This window comes from Leptonotus elevatus, chromosome 14, assembly GCF_054856555.1.
Source record: "Leptonotus elevatus isolate MCC_2025b chromosome 14, RoL_Lele_1.0, whole genome shotgun sequence".
Taxonomy (NCBI): domain Eukaryota; kingdom Metazoa; phylum Chordata; class Actinopteri; order Syngnathiformes; family Syngnathidae; genus Leptonotus; species Leptonotus elevatus.
In genome coordinates this window covers 190,138-209,237 of record NC_141252.1, presented here as the reverse complement: position 1 = coordinate 209,237, position 19,100 = coordinate 190,138, and the positions used below count along the sequence as shown (strand labels likewise).

Below are 19,100 nucleotides of genomic sequence, written 5' to 3'. Positions count from 1 at the left end.
TTATATTATTCTAATTAGAACCCATCTCGCCTACAGGAGGAGTCATGTAAACAGTTGCAAATAAAGATTTGATGAAACCATCACGTTGCACGCAACGGATATGACGTATTCATGCTATAAAACTACAAGACCCACAATGCCTCACGGCGACGTTCATGCCGAGAACCAAGATGGCTGCTCACTGTACACCGACGGCATTTGTATTTACATTCGCCGCTTTAAGACCCAAACTAGAAAAGAAGGAAGTCATAAACACTGTCGAATAGATAAACAGTTACCAACTCTATTCCCGTATTGGCACTCTTGCAGCGTTTTTTCACTCAACGTCGTCCATTACCGACAGACGGACTTTTTCGTTTCATTTTCGCTGAGCTGTCGAGCCAGGTGAGCTGAACTTGTTAGCTAGCATTTTTGGACGCATTTACACGCCCCAGCCGGTCGCTATGTTCATCCCCGTCAAGTCGTCTTACTTCCGCGTCAGTCCGGCAATTGTCAACAGAGAACTGGGCAAGACCAAGATGAGATAGCAAGAGGCAGCGTGGCGCATTTACCAAGCAAAATAAAAGCCAACGAAACGTCATGTTTGGGAATCTTTTCGAGGAGGGTGAAGGGGGCTTCTCCATCTCTTCCTCCTCCGGAGGGGGGAGAGTTGCCAAGGCGGGAGACGAGCCCCCGGCTCCCCGTGGAAGAAACAAACTGTGCGGCATAAGGAATCAGGGAGGGACGTGCTACCTCAACTCCCTGCTTCAGACCCTCCTATTCACCCCCGAATTCAGAGGTGAGGATGCAGGTGTGATGACAAAGATCTTGTTGTCTTGATCATTTGTTCTTCTTTGTGTGCAGAGGAGCTGTTTTCCTTGGGGCCTGATGAATTAGGATGTCTAAAAGATAAAGACAAACCAGAAGCCAAAGTAAGCAATGCAAAGTACAACAACGCCTTTAGGTACATTTCGATGTATTGTTATCACTCACGATATAGAAACAGTTTGTTAGATGTCAATATCGTTATACGGGAACGTTACATTTTTATCTCTCGCCAGAACATTGTCGATAAGGCAGTATTATATATCAAACAGCCACCGTTCATTTTAGCAAAAGAAGATATAACACAAGCCAAATCTTGAGAAACATTTCTGATTTCCACACTGCAGAGGTTATACCTTTTGTTTGTGGAACTTCTGTACTAGATCTTGTTCACTTTTGTATGTTTTCCTCTTGAAATGTCACGAGGCTTTTTCCCATAGGTCCGTGTCATCCCTCTGGAGCTCCAGAGACTTTTCGTCCGTCTTTTGCTGGTGGACCAGCAGAGCGCCTCCACGGCCGACCTCACTGCCAGCTTTGGCTGGAACAGCAATGAGGTGTGTTCTTAGAAAAGACAGTGAGACATTTACATATGCTCAGGTTCATCTATTGAGTCATCATAAATCAACTACTTTAATCAATTTATTGTGGCAATATTAGGACTTATTTTCCTCCAAATATTGTTACTGTTTTTCTCCGAAGGTTTGACTTAATTCTGGCAATATTAAAAAGAAATTGTCAAAAAAGTACTTTATTCTGGTTGTATTCAGACATGGGAAGGAGTACTTAATTTTGGCAATATTAAGACTATTTGTCTCCAAAAATCTTACTTTATTTTGGCTATTTTAAAACAAAAACAAAAAGTCCCAAAATCCCCTCCAAAATATTTTTTCCCTGGAAACATACTGATTTTTTTCTCTTAAAAAAAACTTTGTTCTGGTAATGCTAAGACTTTTTATGTCCAAGAGTTTTTATGCCACTTCTGTTACCTTAGAAAATGTTCTTAATCCTCACAAGATTACGATATTTTCCCTCCAAAATAGGACCTCATTCTGGTAATATTAGGAACTTTTCTTGGGGATTTTTTTTCTCAGATTTTCCCAAGGTAACGATTTATATAAACTTTATTTGGGCTATGTAAAGTCACGCTTGTAAATGTCGTTTTTTACAGTGAGAAAATACAGCCGGGTAGGAACTCTTAACACGTAGAGGGAGAATTAAAAAGGCTCAGGTTACTTGTTTGATACATTACCATAAATCAATCACTGGGGCTCTCACCATGCTGGGCAAGCCATGCTGGATGCGGCAAAAGAGGTCAGGCTCGTTGAGTGAAGGAATTTCATTTTGTCTAGAGGCAGTCCAGCTGCGTCGGGTGCGTGAATGCTTGGAACTCAGGTAAGCGAGGCTGAGGGGAGCGTCGTAGAACACCAGGCTTACAACATAAGGGTCTGTTTTGACACGCTTGTTGTTGAGATAATACAAAATTAGAAATGCAAAAACTTGGAGGTGTACTAACTCAATTAAAAATGTATATAAAGAAACGTGACATTTATTTTGAACATTTAATAATCAAATTTCCCGTGTGTGTGTGTGGGCGGGGGGGGGGGGGGGGGGGGGGGTTCGTAAGTTAATTTGGTGTAGTGAGCAGTGGCAATGTATTTCTATTTTATTCTTGAATATTTTTAATTTTTATTTTCCATCTTATTCTGATACATGCTTTTAAATAAATAAATAACCCATATTCTTTTTTTTGTAAAATTACAATTAAACCCTCCCTAGCAACTTTGCGCTCATAAAATGACTTTATTGCTGTAAGTTTACCACACTCCACTTTATTGGATGTTTTTCTTGCAAAATTCCAGAATTCTTCAACCTAAGTTTGCACCTTTTCCTTACAGAAAATGTCCTAATTTACTCACCCCTTTTTTTTTCTTCAAATATACCATTATAGTAGAATTCCAATTAGTTTTTCCTCATAGATAAAAACTAAAAAAGTATACACATCGCTTAATTTTTGAAAAAGTATGCCTTAAAAAAAAATTAAGACTTATTCTGTCAATACTAAGTGTTTTATTTATCAAAAGAATGAGAAAATACAGATGCATTGGGACTCTTAACAGGAAAGTGTTGAATGCGACACCTGTCACAGCGCCTGCTGAATCTTTCAATTCAGTTTTCTTTGTACTGTGAAATCTACAGGGAACAAACCAGCACGACGTTCAGGAACTGAACCGGATTCTGTTCAGCGCTCTGGAGAAATCCCTCGTGGGCACCTCGGGCAGCACGCTCATCCGCCGCCTGTACCACGGCACCATCGTCAACAGCATCGCCTGCAAGGAGTGCGGCAACGTTAGCCAGCGACAGGTCCTCAATCACTGACTTTTTTTTATTTATATAAAGATGATTTCTTTCTGTGGGAGTTAATAAATGCGTTGGCGCTCTCGACACCAGGAGGACTTCTTGGATTTGACGGCATGCGTCTGCGGCCTTTCCAGCCTTGAGGAGGCTTTATATAGCATGTTTGTGGAGGAAGAGTTGTTCGAAGGCAATAATCTGTACAGATGTGCAATGTGTGACAAACTGGTCACTGCTGCCAAGGTAAAAACAAATGTACTGTCAATATCAAACAAGTAAGTTTTTTTCCTCCCCTCTTTTTTTTTAATGGTTCTTCCTTTCCTCAGTCTGCCAAATTGAAGAAGCTCCCACCATTCATGACCATGTCCTTGCTGAGGTTCAGCTTTGACTGTAATAAGTTTGAGCGCTACAAGGAGAAGGGCCGCTACAGCTTCCCCCTCAACATTAACCTGCGGCCATTTTGTGAGCAGGTACAAACCTTAAACACTGAACTCTCGCAGATTCGTAGTTCAGCAGCCTCAACTTTGCCTAACCTGCACTTTGCTTTTCATGGAAACATTTAAATACTCACTTCTTCTTTTTTTTTGCTTAGTCCAAAGCCATGTATACTGTATATAAAATATTTTTTGTCAAATTGGTTCAAGGAGTGGTTTAGTGTCATTTAGTCAGGTCACATTCTTGTCTAATGGAAGAAAGTGTTTTGCTGCCATCTTGTGCCATTTGTAATTTTGTTCCAGCAAAATGTGAGTCGGGTGGTGATTCGCAAATTAGCTACTCTATGCACACAAATGCATTTTTTATATAAAATATTCAAGTATTGCTAATTATTTTTATTTAATAAGTGCTATTGATCACTTAAAAGCACAAACACATGACAGTATGTTGTGGTAGACTCTTGGCATGGGGCCGCGCCACAAAATGATTTATGTTAATCAGGATTAAGCATCATGTCACAGTATTTTTGCGTCGTTGTAGACTGACGGAGATGACGCCGACTACTCCTACGAGCTGTTCTCCGTGATTATCCACAAGGGCGGCTGCTACGGCGGCCATTACCACGCTTACATCAAGGACATTGAGTGCCTCGGATGCTGGGAGCCGCCGGTGAGAGAAAAACTACAAAATGAAGGAGCGGTGGACTCAAGAATGAATTAACCTCCCCTGTGTCGTTGGCAGCAGGAGGACAATGACAAAAAAAGGACTCCGACACAGGCCAAGCACGAAGTGAAGGGCGTGTGTGAGACCAAACTCAATGAAAATGACCCTTTGTGTGTCCTCACTGCTGTTATTGAGCAGGTATTATATTAACATAATACTAACAACTTATAAAACAAAAAAAAAATCATTATTTTGTGTTTGTTAGTCAGTGATGGTGATTTATTTATTATTAGGAGCAATCAAAGAGCATCCGGTTAGACCAGTTAGGTCAGAAACTCATGGAGAAGGTCGGTTCCTCCTGGAACAAATCCTTTAAGAAAGACTATGGCCCCATTGGCAAGGTATGTGTGTGTGTTTTTTCTCTCTCAAAACTTTACAATTACCTTTTCAGAATGTACAAAGTGTGAGGCAAGGGTTTAGTAAGATTACTCTCCTAACTTAAATTGTAGGACACAGACTTAGACTTTTTCTATTTTCACAAAAATCTATATATTTTTTTGTTTGTACTTCCTCGTCGCTTGTTTAAAAAGCAGATAACTGTGACGTTACTTAAACCCAGTGTTCCCTCTTTCCTTCCTCCCCTCCTTGCTTAGGTAGCTAACTAAACTTGACCTTTTTAGTGATCACTTAGGCCAGCGAACTACCGCCACCTATAGGAATGAAGGAAAACTGAATCTTGATTTTTCACATTTAAGAACGTCCTACCTTGAAGGAAGCCATTCTACTTTTATGAATCTTTCATTTGCAATAATGAATTTGTATGTACAGTTAAACTGACGTGTCCATTATTTCTTCTCCTATCAAATAGTTCCTGCAGTCACACAATGATGTTTTCATGTTGGTGTCCAACGGTACCCAAGTAGCACTGAAGGCAGAAACGCCCGTCCCCATGAGTGAGCCCCCTGTTCTGGCTGACACCCCCACTTCTGCAGGCCTAGAAGATGGCAAAGTTGCAGAACTGGAGCGTCAAGAAGAGGTCCATTTGAATGTGGAAATGAAAAATGAGTAAAATGACTTTCGTGGTGGCTATTAAGTGATGACTTTCCTCTTACGTATCTGCAGGCTAGCCACTGGTTTGACCTGAATGACTCCACCGTGACCTCTATCCGACATTCGGACATAGAGAAGCAGTTCCAAGGCCACGAGAGCGCCTACATGCTCTTCTACAGGAAGAGTCAGCTGCAGCGGCCCCCTGCAGGTACCAAACATGAAAAGAAGCTGACAAACCACCAAAGAAGCTGATGACGACTTTTCTTTGCAGCCTTGTGCAGTCCCCGCTATAAAGTTCCTCCTCATCTCGTCCAGATGGCTCAGGAGGAGAACATCAAGTTTCAGGAAATGCGGTACAGAAGCTCATTTTACGACCTACGTAAAGTCATGGCCATCAACATTAAACCTGTGCAATAGCCATCCAGCTGCGAGTGCTTGGTCCAAAAACCTTACAAACACAAACCACAGTAATACTGTTATCTAGCAGTGTGGCGAAAGTGCAGAATGACTCGCTGTCATACACATTTTCAGAAATAGGCGGATTTAAAAAGCCTGACAATGCACCCTTTAATAAGTCTAAGTCAACATTGTTCCCAATCACAGGGAGGAATACGAAGCCAGTAATAACCATGTGGAGCTGCGTCTCCACCTGGCGTCCTCTTATAGGCTGATAAATGGAGCCCTGCAGCCACTCAGTAATGAGCCCATTGCCGGCACTGCGCTCATTTTCGATCGCAGAAAAACTGTTGGGGACCTGCGGTTATCTATTTATGAGGTATTTGCTCATTCATCCGTAAGCATTTGACTTGATGACTTGTAGCAGAAATAAACTGTGTCTTTGTTGTTATTATTAGCAACAAGACCAATGGGAGGGTGACATGGCTCTGACCTTGGCCAAGATACTCCCGGCAGGTCTCCACCTGTACAACACTCTCACAGGTTAGACACTAAAGCCTCAGCGTTACAATTGAGCGCATGTCTCTTTACTTACGGTTGTTTACTTGTTACAGATGACAGTCTCTCGCTGTGCAGTGCAGGCATAAATACAAACCCTGACCTGTTTGTTTGGAACGGACGAGAGGTGAGAAATGAATCCAAATGAGCCGTTTTAATTCATACTTTAATGATCCATTAAATTGTCCGGTTTTGCACACGCTAAAGCTAAAATAACTGGTGGGGAATTTCGACCCCGGGTTGCCCGCCATTCATTTCAATGGGGGATTTCGACCCCTGGTAGCCCGCCATTCATTTCAATGGGGGATTTTGTTTCAGGTATGTGGCGTAGGTGTCCTAACCGGACTCGAGTGGGAGCCGGTGCTGCTCACCGTTGTCCGACCTTCTTTAGAGGCGCACGGCAAGCCGGAGGGGGCGACGATCAACGAGGCCGGTGACAACATGGATGGCGTGGGGCTCAAAAGGGAGACGAGGGCATTCGCCGGTGGCGCCACCCTCAGTGAAGTGCGCGAAGCCCTGGGCGAGCCCGCCGGCAGTCTTCTGTGTCAGGAGCAGACGGGCGCCGAAAGAGGAGAGTGTGGCGCAGGCGAGGGCGGAGGCGCCAGCGGGTGGCGGGTGTTTCCGCCCGACGACATGCTCCGCACCCTCAAGGAACTGTCGCTTAAAGATGGAGATGCCATGCTGGTGCTTGAACCACAGTCTTTTGATAACGGGTAAATCACCTGTGTTGTACTTAATATATATATAATATTATTATATTTTTCTCATTTTCTAAAATATTGGATGCAAATGATGCCCAGAATAATTTTGTATTCGTCAACCGTTTCATGGCATTTAGTGGTTGTCAAAAACTGAAAATAATCATTTGTTGTTTTTGCAGCAAAGCTGATTTTTGTTGTATTTTGTTCAGCATGTTCACCGTAAATGGAGACATGATCATTGTGATGACGCCGTCTGATTGTCGCTGGCTCCAAGTGGAGTTTCAAACACAGGCTGGCAGCCTTGCAGGAGGCGACGCAGAGGAGAGACGGGGAGTTAAGGTTCCCGCTGCAGGAGATATGGTCAGCCATTTTGTAGGCTTTCGCTTCACTTTTACCTCTTTAAGTCATGCACTTTACATTGTGTGTGTGTGTCTTATCTACAGCTGCTGAGTGAGGTGAAAGAGATGGCCATAAAGGAGCTGCAACTCCCAGGCAAGACTTTCAACTTTTCTAAATGTTATGTTCCGATCCTACGGCAGGGACGTTACCCTGATTTTTGGAGGCCATAGTTCATCACCGATCAACGCCAATGCAGTAGTAAAGTCATAACTGCAGTAAATATTTATGGGGGGGGGGGGTATTTTTGGTGAACACTTTTTTCTTTCTTTACTACTTGACTATATTTTCATGTTGGGCATTATGGTGATTAGGGCATTTTGACAAATATTGGTATCTGCCCTTTTTTATTTATTTATTTATTTTTAATCTGAAGGCTGATAAAAAGTAAATCTAAAACCATTTTAATCCCAGGGCACTATTTATTTAAATTTTTAGTTACCGGGTAACTTTATAAGAAATGCTGCTGACCCTGGGAACCTTCTGAACATTCGGAAATGTGAAAGTTTAAGATTTCAGGTTTTTAAATTTTTATTTTGGAAAACGATATTTACTGTAGAAAACTAATGAGCTATGGTATTTACTTGTTTAACTTTTTAAGACGTACTGATAACCTTAGGAGTTCCTGAACATTTTGTACAAATTTAAAAGTATTTTGTCTAAGATAAAAAAAAAAAGAACTTGTACATTTTGAAAAGTCATTACAACAAAGTCAAGATTGGCACCCCCCCCCTTTTTTTATTTATTTTTTTTACTGAAAATGAATATCGGCTACAGATAACTGTTTGAGAACCACTGATATAGAATATTTGGCATTTCAGCTCAGCCAGCTTCCGCCCACACTTTCTAAGGGAGTTTAAATAAGGATGTGTAGAAGCCTGTGCTGGTAAGTTTCCATTCTTCTCTTCACCAGGTGCAGAATACTGCCTGAGACAGATGGACATCACGGGGAAACTCCTTCCTCCAGGTAGTCTGTTTGATGTGTGTCGTTTCATGGCAGCGCACGGGCTGGAAACTCCCCCTCCATTTAGAAAATACCCCGTGTGCTCTGTCATTGTTGGCCCTCATTAAATTCTTAAAAGCTACGGCTACCTTGTAATTTTCTACCTTTTTGAACAAGGGCATAATTGTGACGCCTCCCCTCTGGTTATGTGAACAGTAAGCGAGGACCTGTGCGTGCGGGACGCCGGCGTGCGGCTCATGACCACCATGATGCTTTGTGTGGGCCGTGCCCCCAAGGCTTCGCAGGTTTGTTTTTGTTTTTTTCTTAAATGTCAACTCTTACGTGCAGGTGCAGAACCGTCCTACCTTCTAAAAATAAGCATTTATTAGTGCTTGATGAATGGCATTTCTCTCTGTGTGCATTGCAGCTTTTCCTGCACTTCTGTGTGGGCTCACCGCCACCTACTGGAATAGAATTGGACATGAACCTAGAGAAGACCTGCACTGTTAAAGAGGTAAGAAGTAATAATAACATAGCGCTAGTTAAATAGATTGTAAAGAATTAAGAATAGTCTGTGCATCATGATCCTTTACAGCCGTGTTTCAAAACCGTTTTAAAGCCACAGTACACTTTTTTCATCGAAAAAATCTCACACCACCCATAGAAAATGTAAAAAAACTAAAATGGCTACAGCATTTCATTTTTTAACGTTTATATTATATCTACTGTAAGTTCACATAACTTATGCAAATAGTCTTATAGGTGCATTATGCACATTATAATTAAACTATATTAAAAAAAATGCCAATGCTAAGAAATAGAGTATGGAGATATATCTTCCGTTTAAAATTCTGCACATTTATAGACATGTTTAACGATTGATTTACCTCAGGAAACTACCCAACTCTAGGCTTAACATGCACCGTTCACAATTTCACAAACAAATGTTATATACCTGCGCACCGTTTCTCACCTTAATTCGTTTGGTGCTACCGACAGACCTCGACTCAAACTAAGTGGATATTCCTCTGCATTTTATGGCCAATTTTCGTTTCCGGAACAAAGCCGGTGGGAGAGTTGGCTCATCACCATGGCAATTAGTTAATGCCAATTTGCAACTGTTACTGTACTTGGGTGGCATTGGACAATTTCCCATGGCACACCAGTGGTTGAGAAATACTGCTTTATAGCAAGATAAAAATAAAGGGGGGGGGGGGTATGGTAAGCCAAGAAACTTCAAGTTCAAATTCAGTTCAGGTGTAACAATAATTTATGAAATTATTATGAAAAGCTTGTCCATAAAGGAGGAGTTTACTGTTTTTAAACTGCTAAGTAATGCAACCTCACTTCACTTTTCTTTTTCTTGACTTGCAGTGTCTGCAGACAGTGATGAATGCTGTCGGAATTGAAGGTAAGTTGTACTCTCCTAATTGTTTTTGTTGTTGTTGTTTTTTAAACTATAAAAGTTAGATTTTCTGATTTTAATGTTTGCAGGCTCCTGTTGGCACTTGAGAAGGCTCGACTGGTGTGAGGAGGTGGGAGAGGCACTGAACAATGAGGTGGGTATCCAAAGAACTACTGGTATGTTACTATTTCTTATCAATATATAGTAAATATCTTAACAATTGAATAATCCCCAACACATAAGATGTGAAAGTGCACTAAATATTCTTTGAAATTGTTAGTAATTGAGTTTAGTGTGTAGAATATTGAGGGGGGGGGGAAAATCCATCCGACTTTTATCAAATCAAACTTTATTTATATAGCACCTTTTATACATTAAAATGCAACTCAAAGTGCTGAACAATTAAAACATCCATAGTACAATAAAAAAGATAAGCCCCCCCCCAACATCCCCATGATCATACATACACACATGCACACACACACGTTTGTTTTACTTCTTCGTGGGGCCATCTCAGTGACATAATGCATTTCCTAGCCCCTTCCCCTGGCCCCAACCATAAAAAATGATTGCCTAACCCTATTCCTTACCCTAACCTCAACCATAACCCAATTCAAATCTAAAACCAAGTCTTGACCCTCAAAAAGAGGTCTAAATTTGTGGGGCCCAGAAAAATGGCCAAGGGGCCCCCAGGAAAAGTTTTAGAACAAGGCACAACATAACAAAATGTGGATTTCTGTTGGGATTTTTTTTCTTCTGTTTTTGACACTTGGATAATTCCTTGTCAGGATGCGTCTCTGTCAGAGATGAAGATAAACAATGGAGAGACACTAGTCATCTCAGAGGGGCGACTTCTTCCGAAGGTAATTTCATCATCTAGTTTTTCAGATTTCGTGCAGGGTTGTTCATCTTCTTTTTCTTTTTTTTCCAATTAGGATTTTTTAGAGCTGTCTGTATGGCTGCGTCGGAATCCCAGTTCCATAACAATGGATGTGAACCGCACTGAAAACGGCCACACTGAGGAGCACGCCAGAGATCAAACAAATTCTTGCCCATCAGATCTCATGAAGGTCGGTCAGGTGGAGATATCAGTAGAAGTCAGCCTGGAGGACCTCAAGACTCAGGTTCGTGTGGGAATATGGGATTCATTTACCCTATCGTGAACATCATTTTAAAACAATTTGTCTCTTTTGGTATATCAGGTGTTGACGCTTCCAGTTTTACAGAACACATGCGTACCTGCCACTTTTCTGCGTGTGTGGGAGATGGAGGGGCACAAGCTGGCTCGCATCCTCAGAGGAAACCAAATCACACTCAGGCACGGATATGCATGCGATTCAACTATATAGTGCATCCCAAAGTATTCACAATATAATTTTTTTCCCCACTTCATGCTGTCATCTTACAGATAGATTTCTAAATACAGTACATACTTTTTGTCCTCAGAATTCTTCACACAACACCCCACAATAAAAACTTTTGTTTTATATATTTTTCAAATGGTTTTCAAACAAAACTAGGAAATCACATGTACCTACTTATTCACAGCATTTGCTCAATATCTGGTTGATGAACCTTTGGCGGCAATTACATTCCATTGGACTGTACACGATTCTGTGATGGTAATGTCACTTGATGCTTTATCTCCTCAGGAAGCTAAAGATAACCAGCGGCACAAATATTTGTGTGCAGCAGCTGTTAAAAGAGGAAGATCTCGGGTGAGATAAATTTCCCTTTTATTGAATGAATATTTCTTTTAATATTTATGTTCAGAAAAACTGACCTGTAGCTAAATGAATCACAACATGCTGTCTTTTACTTTTTTGATAATGAATCTGATATTCTACATTCATAAAAAGGTAAAAATTATAATAATTAGCAAACAAAATGTATGTTACTTAATATTTTGTTTATATTAAGTATCTAAGATTCTTCCTGGACTCAGTACGGATATAATGATACTGATAGTGGTAATAAAAAAATAAAAAAAAGTACTTACAAATTATCTTTTTCGTTAATTGTAAAACATGTCTAAAAGACTGCTCCAGCCAAAGAACTTGTTAAATGACTGTCAGGGACATGAATAAGAATCTATTGAGGTCATGAATTACTGTTTAATACGTAATTGCATAATTTAACTAACATGGATTTTCTTGCTTGGATTAAGCCCCAAGCAAATAGTGTTGAACGTTAAGATGGGAGTACCAGGGGAGCACTACTACCACCCGGCAGAGGAGCTGATCTGGGACGCGTCGTGGGACGCGTCGCCTGCCGGCTTGCGCGCCATTGTGGCCAAGAGCTACGGCTTGTCTGCTGGTTCGATTTTGCTGGCCAAGCAGCAGCCACACAAACACACCTGGGAGGAAATCTGCAACTGGGTGAGACATCAAAGAATTACGCTTTCAAACTGCTGCGAAAATCCATAAAGTAATTGACATACGCGCTTTACAATTGCCTGCAGATTCCACAAGGTGGCGGCAAAGCATTATATGAATCTCAACTCAAATCAACATAGTTCTTTGGCACCATGAGTCCACTAGATGGCAGCAAAAATATTCTTAAATTAGCTAGGGCTTTGCCCCGGGCATTTTTTAAAAAAAATGTTTATTTGAGGTTTATTTCTTGTTTTTGTCATTTTTTTCTTTTATACATTTACAATGAGTAACATCAATTACATGCTGATTTATCACTATTCGTGGGCCTGCATTGTCCTTTTACCCCATAAATAGCAGAGGTCCACTGTACTCATTTTACTGTATTTATTTATTTTTATTACAGAGCAGCCAGCTGTCCAAGAAGAAAAAAAAGAAAAAGATGGACTCACTATTAGGAGCACCATTTCATCTCAAAGATGGCGACGTAATAGGAGTCAGGGTAAAAAACAACAACAACAAATCGAAACAAAATTTTAAATACAATATATTTTTGAAATGTACAAAAAATACTGTTATGTATATAGACTGTATGTTTACTGTTTGCAGAACCTTCTGATTGACAGCAAGGACTTTTCTACTCCGGAGGACGAACGGGGCCAGCAGAAGCTTCAAGAGCAACGAAGCAAAGGGTAACCTATTTTAGTTTATTTTTTTGTTTATTGCTTTAATCTGCCTTAATGTAGTACATATCATATCATATCATATTTAATTACAAATTTCATATTAGCCCTTTTTTATTACATTTTGGACTCAGTTCTTGTAGATACTTGTTTTTAAATGCATATCTTGCAAACAACTCTTCTCTAGCTTCAGCTGGGCTGCAACTGTAAACCTCCGCTTGCGTTTGGTGATGTCATACATGCTTAATAATTTGGATTATTATTTAAAAAAAATTTAGCGAACAGGCTGGAGGCTCAAACTGCGCTGGATCACAAACAAAGGGGACCAAAAGGCGAGAGGTGCCGCTGTCCATCAATGTCGGCGTCTTCAGTAGCCATTGCCACTAGTGCAAAATGGATGCGTGGTTGCATTCAGGACAATTCTCTAATAACAACCGGACAGATCAGGGTTTAATGACCAGCCGCGAAAGAATCAATAATACGGTTGGGTAGTGGTTGCCGTTTTTGAATCCAGGATGATGACAGATGATGTAATTCTCCAAATGGGGGAGAGAGGGGAGAAGAGGCCTTTACTGCCGTTTGCCCTCCCTACCTCACTCTTCTTTGCCTTGCACTCTACCTCTGCTGCCCCCCTTTTTTTTTTTTTTTTTATCGCATCAAACTGCCAACCAACCCTGAAATATTAAAGGTCCCATGCAACTATTTTTATTTCATTTTTATATATATAGTATTTAATAAAAAATGTGCACGATAACTTTGGCTGAAAATGAGCTGGAATTAGTTTTCTATTTATAATAAAAGTAATATTAAAAATTAATAAATATATATGTAAATAAGCATTTCTCTGATTGGGTGTTTATTCTACTTAATTAAAAAAATAACGCTTTCTTCTGATTGGTTAGTTCCAACATGTGGGCGTCTTGTGTCATTGGTGCGTTTGTGGCCGGCATTAGTGCACTTTGACGTGGCTGCAGCAGGGTGACGACACGTCCAGGTCGCCCCCCCCCCCCCCCCCCCCCCCTTGCGGCCGCCCAGTGTGCATACTGAGCAGTGCTAATGAAGCCGCATTCACCGGCTGGTTCGCAGTGTACCGTACACTGTACTCAGGTTTTTGTTTTTAAACTATTTGTTATATCTTTCTCCATGGTGACACTAGGCGACTTTGCAGCCAATAAAGGGGGCTGACCAATGGCAGTGTCACTTAAAACCCGGGAATGTATTTGTAGAATGTGAAAGCTTATATTGACAAAGCCATCCTCCGCAAAATGTGCCAAACGCGGCACAGTTCTCGTTTCAAGATTTGTCTTTCTTTTTTTTTAAGTTTCCCCAAAAACACATCAAAGCAGTTTACTCATTAATGCCTCTGAAGCTGGCAGCTGATACATAGTTTTAGCTTCGCACAAGAAACTGGTGCATTGGGCGTCAGCCATTTTTCCTGAGTTGAGTGAGTGTGCAGCACCCAAAAAGTGAGCTCGCACTAGAATGAATCACGACCCTGTTTTACAACAGCGCCAAAATTCAAATCGGCTTGTTGCTGCATGCAAATGACAGACCACATAGATGTCAAATTCAAGCCATGTCACTGACTCATTTTTTTTAAACCAAAGTTATGCATGAAATGGTGAAAAAAAAAACAGGATTATGATAGCATGGGACCTTTAATAATGATTTTTTTTTTTTCAAGTAATGGAAAAAAAACTTATTGTATGAATGGTTTAAACAAGCTGAAAAAGCATTTTGTAGAGGCTTCTTTTTTTTGTGGAAAGAGGAAAAATTATATTTTTTTGTCATTTGCACAATATTTACCTCTGCATTTGACCCGTCACAGCAAACACACGGTTTGTGGCACTCACTGGAGCGTTATGTGGAAAGAAGTTCGGGTTATCCAATATCTTGCTCAAGTACAATGCCGCTGTCTGTCGGGGGACAGTCTTGAACCCGAGCCCCCAGGGTGGCAGGCAGTCCATTTTAGCTGTTTGGCCACTGCTAACCCTCTTTGTTTTGTTTTTTAAAACTTTTTTAATGAGCTGCCGGAGTAAACGTATATCTTGAGAAGTTAACTGTTATTGCATGCGCTCTGTGGACTTGTATTTAATACACAATTTTTGGATGAGAAAGAAGTTTGTTTCTTTCCTCTTTTTTATTTATTTTATTTTTCTGTCTTAATCTCACTCTGAGCAGTGCCAAGAATTCACACCATGTGGTAAAATTTTATGCCTGATAATAAAATGATCAGTACATATTTTATTTTTGCCTATTTTCCTCAGAACAGATTTTACTGTAAAAATGCATTGCTGTATCCAAAAACACAACAATAAAAGTTATACGCTATTTGTTGTCACTCGTGTCGTTTGGTCTTGTTTACACATATAATTCTGCATGTATATAAATATACAAAAGAAAGGCACCGTGAACCTTGGAACCTCCAATGGAGGGGGCCTTACTGTATATTTTGGTCTAACTCTCGTTTATACTAGGTGTAATTCCATTATCGATCAATAGATGGCGGCACATTTAGTTTGAGAGGGTGCGAGAAAGCGGAACGAAACGTATAATTTCAGTACAACCTATTTTTTGATGAAAATTATTGAACGTCATCCACTGTAATCTGACCGGGAGCTGATTCGATTGGCTGGGAGTCGGCTGTGGAGCAAATGCGTTACATATGCGTTACATTAGTCTAACAAAATAAAGAAGAGTATAACCCATGCGCATTTACGGTATACTGTTACACTGTACAATATTTTTGTGTTGTCCATTGCTCTTTGTCTTGCTCTTAACCGCTAATATGTGTTTAAACGGCAGCGTGGTTTAACTTTAATGTAAACTTTAACAATTAAAGACCTTAAAGAAACTAAGATGCTGTAAAATGCTATAAAACAACTAGGCCTTTGGACACGAATCCGCAGTTTACGGCAATTTCTCTATTTGGACCAATCGGGCTCCACGTCGCGACCATTGGCCGTCCAATCAGCTTTCTCGCTTCATCTCAAGCGCCCGCCTCCTCATTGAAGTTATTTGACCGCGCTTCGGCACGGATTAATCACGCTGACGCAGAGATTTGTGCGGCGCAACTGACCTGTTTTATGTTTTCTGGCTTCTTCAACTGAAAACCTGCAAAAATGGTGGATGCTTTCTGCGCTACGTGGAAACTGCTGGACAGCCAGAACTTTGATGAGTATATGAAGGCGCTCGGTGAGTAGTTTATTATAAGATGTGTGCATGCATCTCCAAAAAACAACACCTTTTTTTTTTTGTTTTTTTTGTTTTATTTTAGGAAACAAACAAAAACACCGCAACATGTTTATTCATCCGTGAACACTGCATCGTCAAAGAGAGCATTCTCAGCACTTTAGATTGGTCAGTAATTCGCGCACACACGAGTGCGCGCACGGGGACTGACTATATTGATCCGTAAAAAAAGAAAATGTCTCATTTATTTTATTTAAAAAAAATAATGCTGCTTTTTTGGTATTTGTTGTAAAAATATATGTTTTAAAATTATAACATTTTATCTAGACTGGAGTGTGCTTCGACTGCAAGCAGCCAATCATATTGCTTGCTGCTTAGAAGTCCACTATAAAAAAAAAAGAAAGAAAGAAAAGAGCTCATTACTATATTGAAACCTTGACTTTTAAAACCACGGTAACGGTAATCAGCCCATACCCACTCTCAATTCTATATTTTAAAATAATAATACAAAAAAATAACCCTATAGGTGTGGGCTTTGCCACAAGACAAGTGGGCACTGCGACCAAACCCACGGTGGTGATCAGCCAGGATGGGGACAAAGTGGTGGTGAAGACCCTGAGCACCTTCCGCAACACCGAGCTCAGCGCCAAACTCGGGGAAGAGTTTGACGAACTCACGCCTGATGACCGGAAAGTCAAAGTAATGTCACAAAATCTAAATACAGTGTGGCTCGACATTTGAATACAAATAATTCGCTCTTTTTTTTCCCTTTTTCTTTTTTTCCCCTTTTTTTTTTTTTTTTTACAGAGCACCTTCACCATGGAAGGAGACAAATTTGTGCAAGTGCAAAAGTGGGACGGCAAAGAGACCAAATTTGACCGAGAGATCAAAGATGGCAAGATGGTGATGGTGAGATGACGTCATTAATACAGCGGCGCCTTTATGAGTTTAATTGTAAAATAGCACGCTAAAGTATTGTACTTCATAAAAACATTCACTATTAACATAATTAATAAGCTGGTAAACAATTAAACAGTTTGTATATAATTGATTTCATCGGTCTCGTTCGAACGTCACATGACCAAACCCAGAAACGGCCGAGCCGTGATTGGTCGTTACTTGAGCTCTAAGCAACTGTGATGTCATTTTCAGGTGACAGTGAGTGTCATAATAATAATAATAATATGATTGTGTCTTATGTTTTTTTTTTTTTTTTTTCAGACTTTAACGTTTGAGGGCGTCCAGGCTGTGCGCACGTACGAGAAAGCCTAAATTTCCCCACTATTCGTTAACAATAAATGTCCTGCTGTTTTTACTAATGTTATTTTAACCTGTTAGACGAGAGCAATTCTGGTTTCTGAAGTTAAAAGAAAATGTATTTAACATGCTAATTTTTAATAAAGAAAAATGTTGATTCTTGAATATTTTTTGTTGATTATGACCCAGATCCTCGTAGCATTTTTGTACAACCAACACGTATATATTCCTAGTCACAAACAAATGGCACATTGAACCAATTATGACTTTGTCCACTAGGTGGGGCTACTTTCCATTCAAAGCAGGCAGCAAAATGGCATGACTGAAATTCTAAATTTGGGTGTTGCAAAGTGTTAAAATCACGATAACTATGTTTATTGTTAAATTTTCTACATTTTATTCTTCATTCAAAGCATGCAGCAAACATGTTTCATGCAAAATGCACATTTTATTACAACTTTTATCTCAGCATAAACATGCTATTTTTCAAGCTAAAAACTAAATTTTCACCTCTCTATAGTGTATTGTTCATTTTACATTCAAAGCATGCAGCAACCCCCCCCCCACAGCTAGCCAATCCCCTAAATCCAATACATATTTTATATGAATATTTCAGATTAAAGTTGTTGCGAAAGATTAACCGTTTATCTGTTTTTATATTCAAAGCATGCAGTAAAAAAGAAAATTCGAGTTCACTGTTCCACGCGAGCTCATGTTGTGACACAGCGGCTTTTTAACGGTCTAACTAAGCCTAAAAAAAAGTCTCACTGTGTGTGTATTGTAGAAAAAGTGTGAAATGAAAAACATTTCAGTCATCATTTTGTGGGAGTATGTGTGTAGCCTATTGAAAAACAGCGGACAGGGCTGCCCCTGTGCCGCTGCCAGGTGACAGCTGCAGAGGCCAGTGCGACCGGGCAGCGAGAACGACCTGCAGTGAACCCTGCAGAAATGACACACACACACACACACACACAGACGGAAGCTGGAATGGGGTTAGGGGCGGTGATGTCACTAATCTGATTTAGGCCGTGGTGTCATGACGTGGAGGCAACATGCGATGGCGTGGACCAACCGTGAGTGAATAGCGTGACACACATACGCACACACGCGCACGCACACACAAAACGAGTGATTGACAAGTTGAAGCTTGAGTCAATGACATAATCAATCATCCTCAGCGATGCGAATCGCACAAGGAGCTCTTTTCTTCCCGCTGCCAACTTTGCTGTGAATGCAGACACAAAAGATGTGTGCTAACTGGAGTGGAACCCCGATTTCAATTGAAAATGCGTCTCTATGCGAGTGTTGATTATTCTCTGCCAAAGAGTTGTCACAAAACGAGCCAAGGGAGCTATCGGCACAGCCAGTCTTTCCCAGAATAAAGAAAAAGAAGAGAAAAAGAAAAAGCGAGCTGGTCAACCCCGAATGAATAATAATCTCAAATCGTGTTTTCATGAATGAAATTAAATGTTCTCCTTATTTCAAGCCCCCGACAGAACAATTATTCAAGTGTGCTTGCTTCAAACTGTTCAAGTTCACTCTCAGTTGAAGATGACTAGAAAAGTAAACATTCGACAACAAAAATGTTACTGCGTATTTAGTCAAATCACACAATTTCAGTTTACAAAAGAACGTTAGCTTAATGCTAATACACAATACAAAACGCCATAGACAGGCTAACGAAACTAGCATAGATGTTGTTATAATTCTTAACCTTTACACAACTTTTATTTGAACACAAGCAGTGGCAAACTCAGAATGATAATAAATAAATAAATAATAAAATAGAGCTAAATAGAAGAGATGATTTTTGAATAAATGACATTTTTTTCATTTTGGGTTCTCTCAGACCAATATCAGATTATTATTATTATTTTTTTTTTTTAAGATTTC

At 40.2% G+C, this 19,100-nt stretch overlaps 2 protein-coding genes across 3 annotated transcripts; both read left to right on the top strand.

Annotated features, from left to right (window-relative positions):
- The first annotated feature begins 151 nt into the window (after positions 1-151).
- usp40 (ubiquitin specific peptidase 40) lies at positions 152-13,763 on the top strand. 2 transcript variants are annotated; one of them, XM_086095500.1, is made up of 31 exons: positions 152-778; positions 844-911; positions 1,245-1,358; positions 3,001-3,165; positions 3,253-3,399; positions 3,483-3,626; positions 4,132-4,260; positions 4,336-4,452; positions 4,548-4,655; positions 5,123-5,290; positions 5,377-5,512; positions 5,576-5,657; positions 5,908-6,079; positions 6,159-6,243; positions 6,315-6,385; positions 6,577-6,971; positions 7,169-7,319; positions 7,403-7,451; positions 8,269-8,322; positions 8,515-8,603; positions 8,726-8,812; positions 9,673-9,709; positions 9,793-9,857; positions 10,492-10,566; positions 10,639-10,827; positions 10,906-11,021; positions 11,356-11,421; positions 11,871-12,081; positions 12,482-12,577; positions 12,685-12,767; positions 13,037-13,763. In XM_086095500.1, exons 1-31 carry the CDS (start codon positions 580-582, stop codon positions 13,143-13,145), a joined length of 3,777 nt encoding a protein of 1,258 aa, XP_085951626.1. In that variant the 5' UTR covers positions 152-579; the 3' UTR covers positions 13,146-13,763. The 2 variants fall into 2 exon arrangements, with proteins under 2 accessions (XP_085951626.1, XP_085951625.1); XM_086095499.1 differs by having other exon boundaries at positions 4,333-4,452.
- A 2,019-nt stretch (positions 13,764-15,782) lies between these two features.
- Positions 15,783-17,372, top strand: LOC147162379 (fatty acid-binding protein, brain-like). The gene is made up of 4 exons (XM_086094680.1): positions 15,783-15,953; positions 16,477-16,649; positions 16,758-16,859; positions 17,172-17,372. The coding sequence occupies exons 1-4, from the start codon at positions 15,881-15,883 to the stop codon at positions 17,220-17,222; spliced, it is 399 nt and encodes a 132-aa protein (XP_085950806.1). The 5' UTR covers positions 15,783-15,880; the 3' UTR covers positions 17,223-17,372.
- The last annotated feature ends 1,728 nt before the right edge of the window (positions 17,373-19,100 follow it).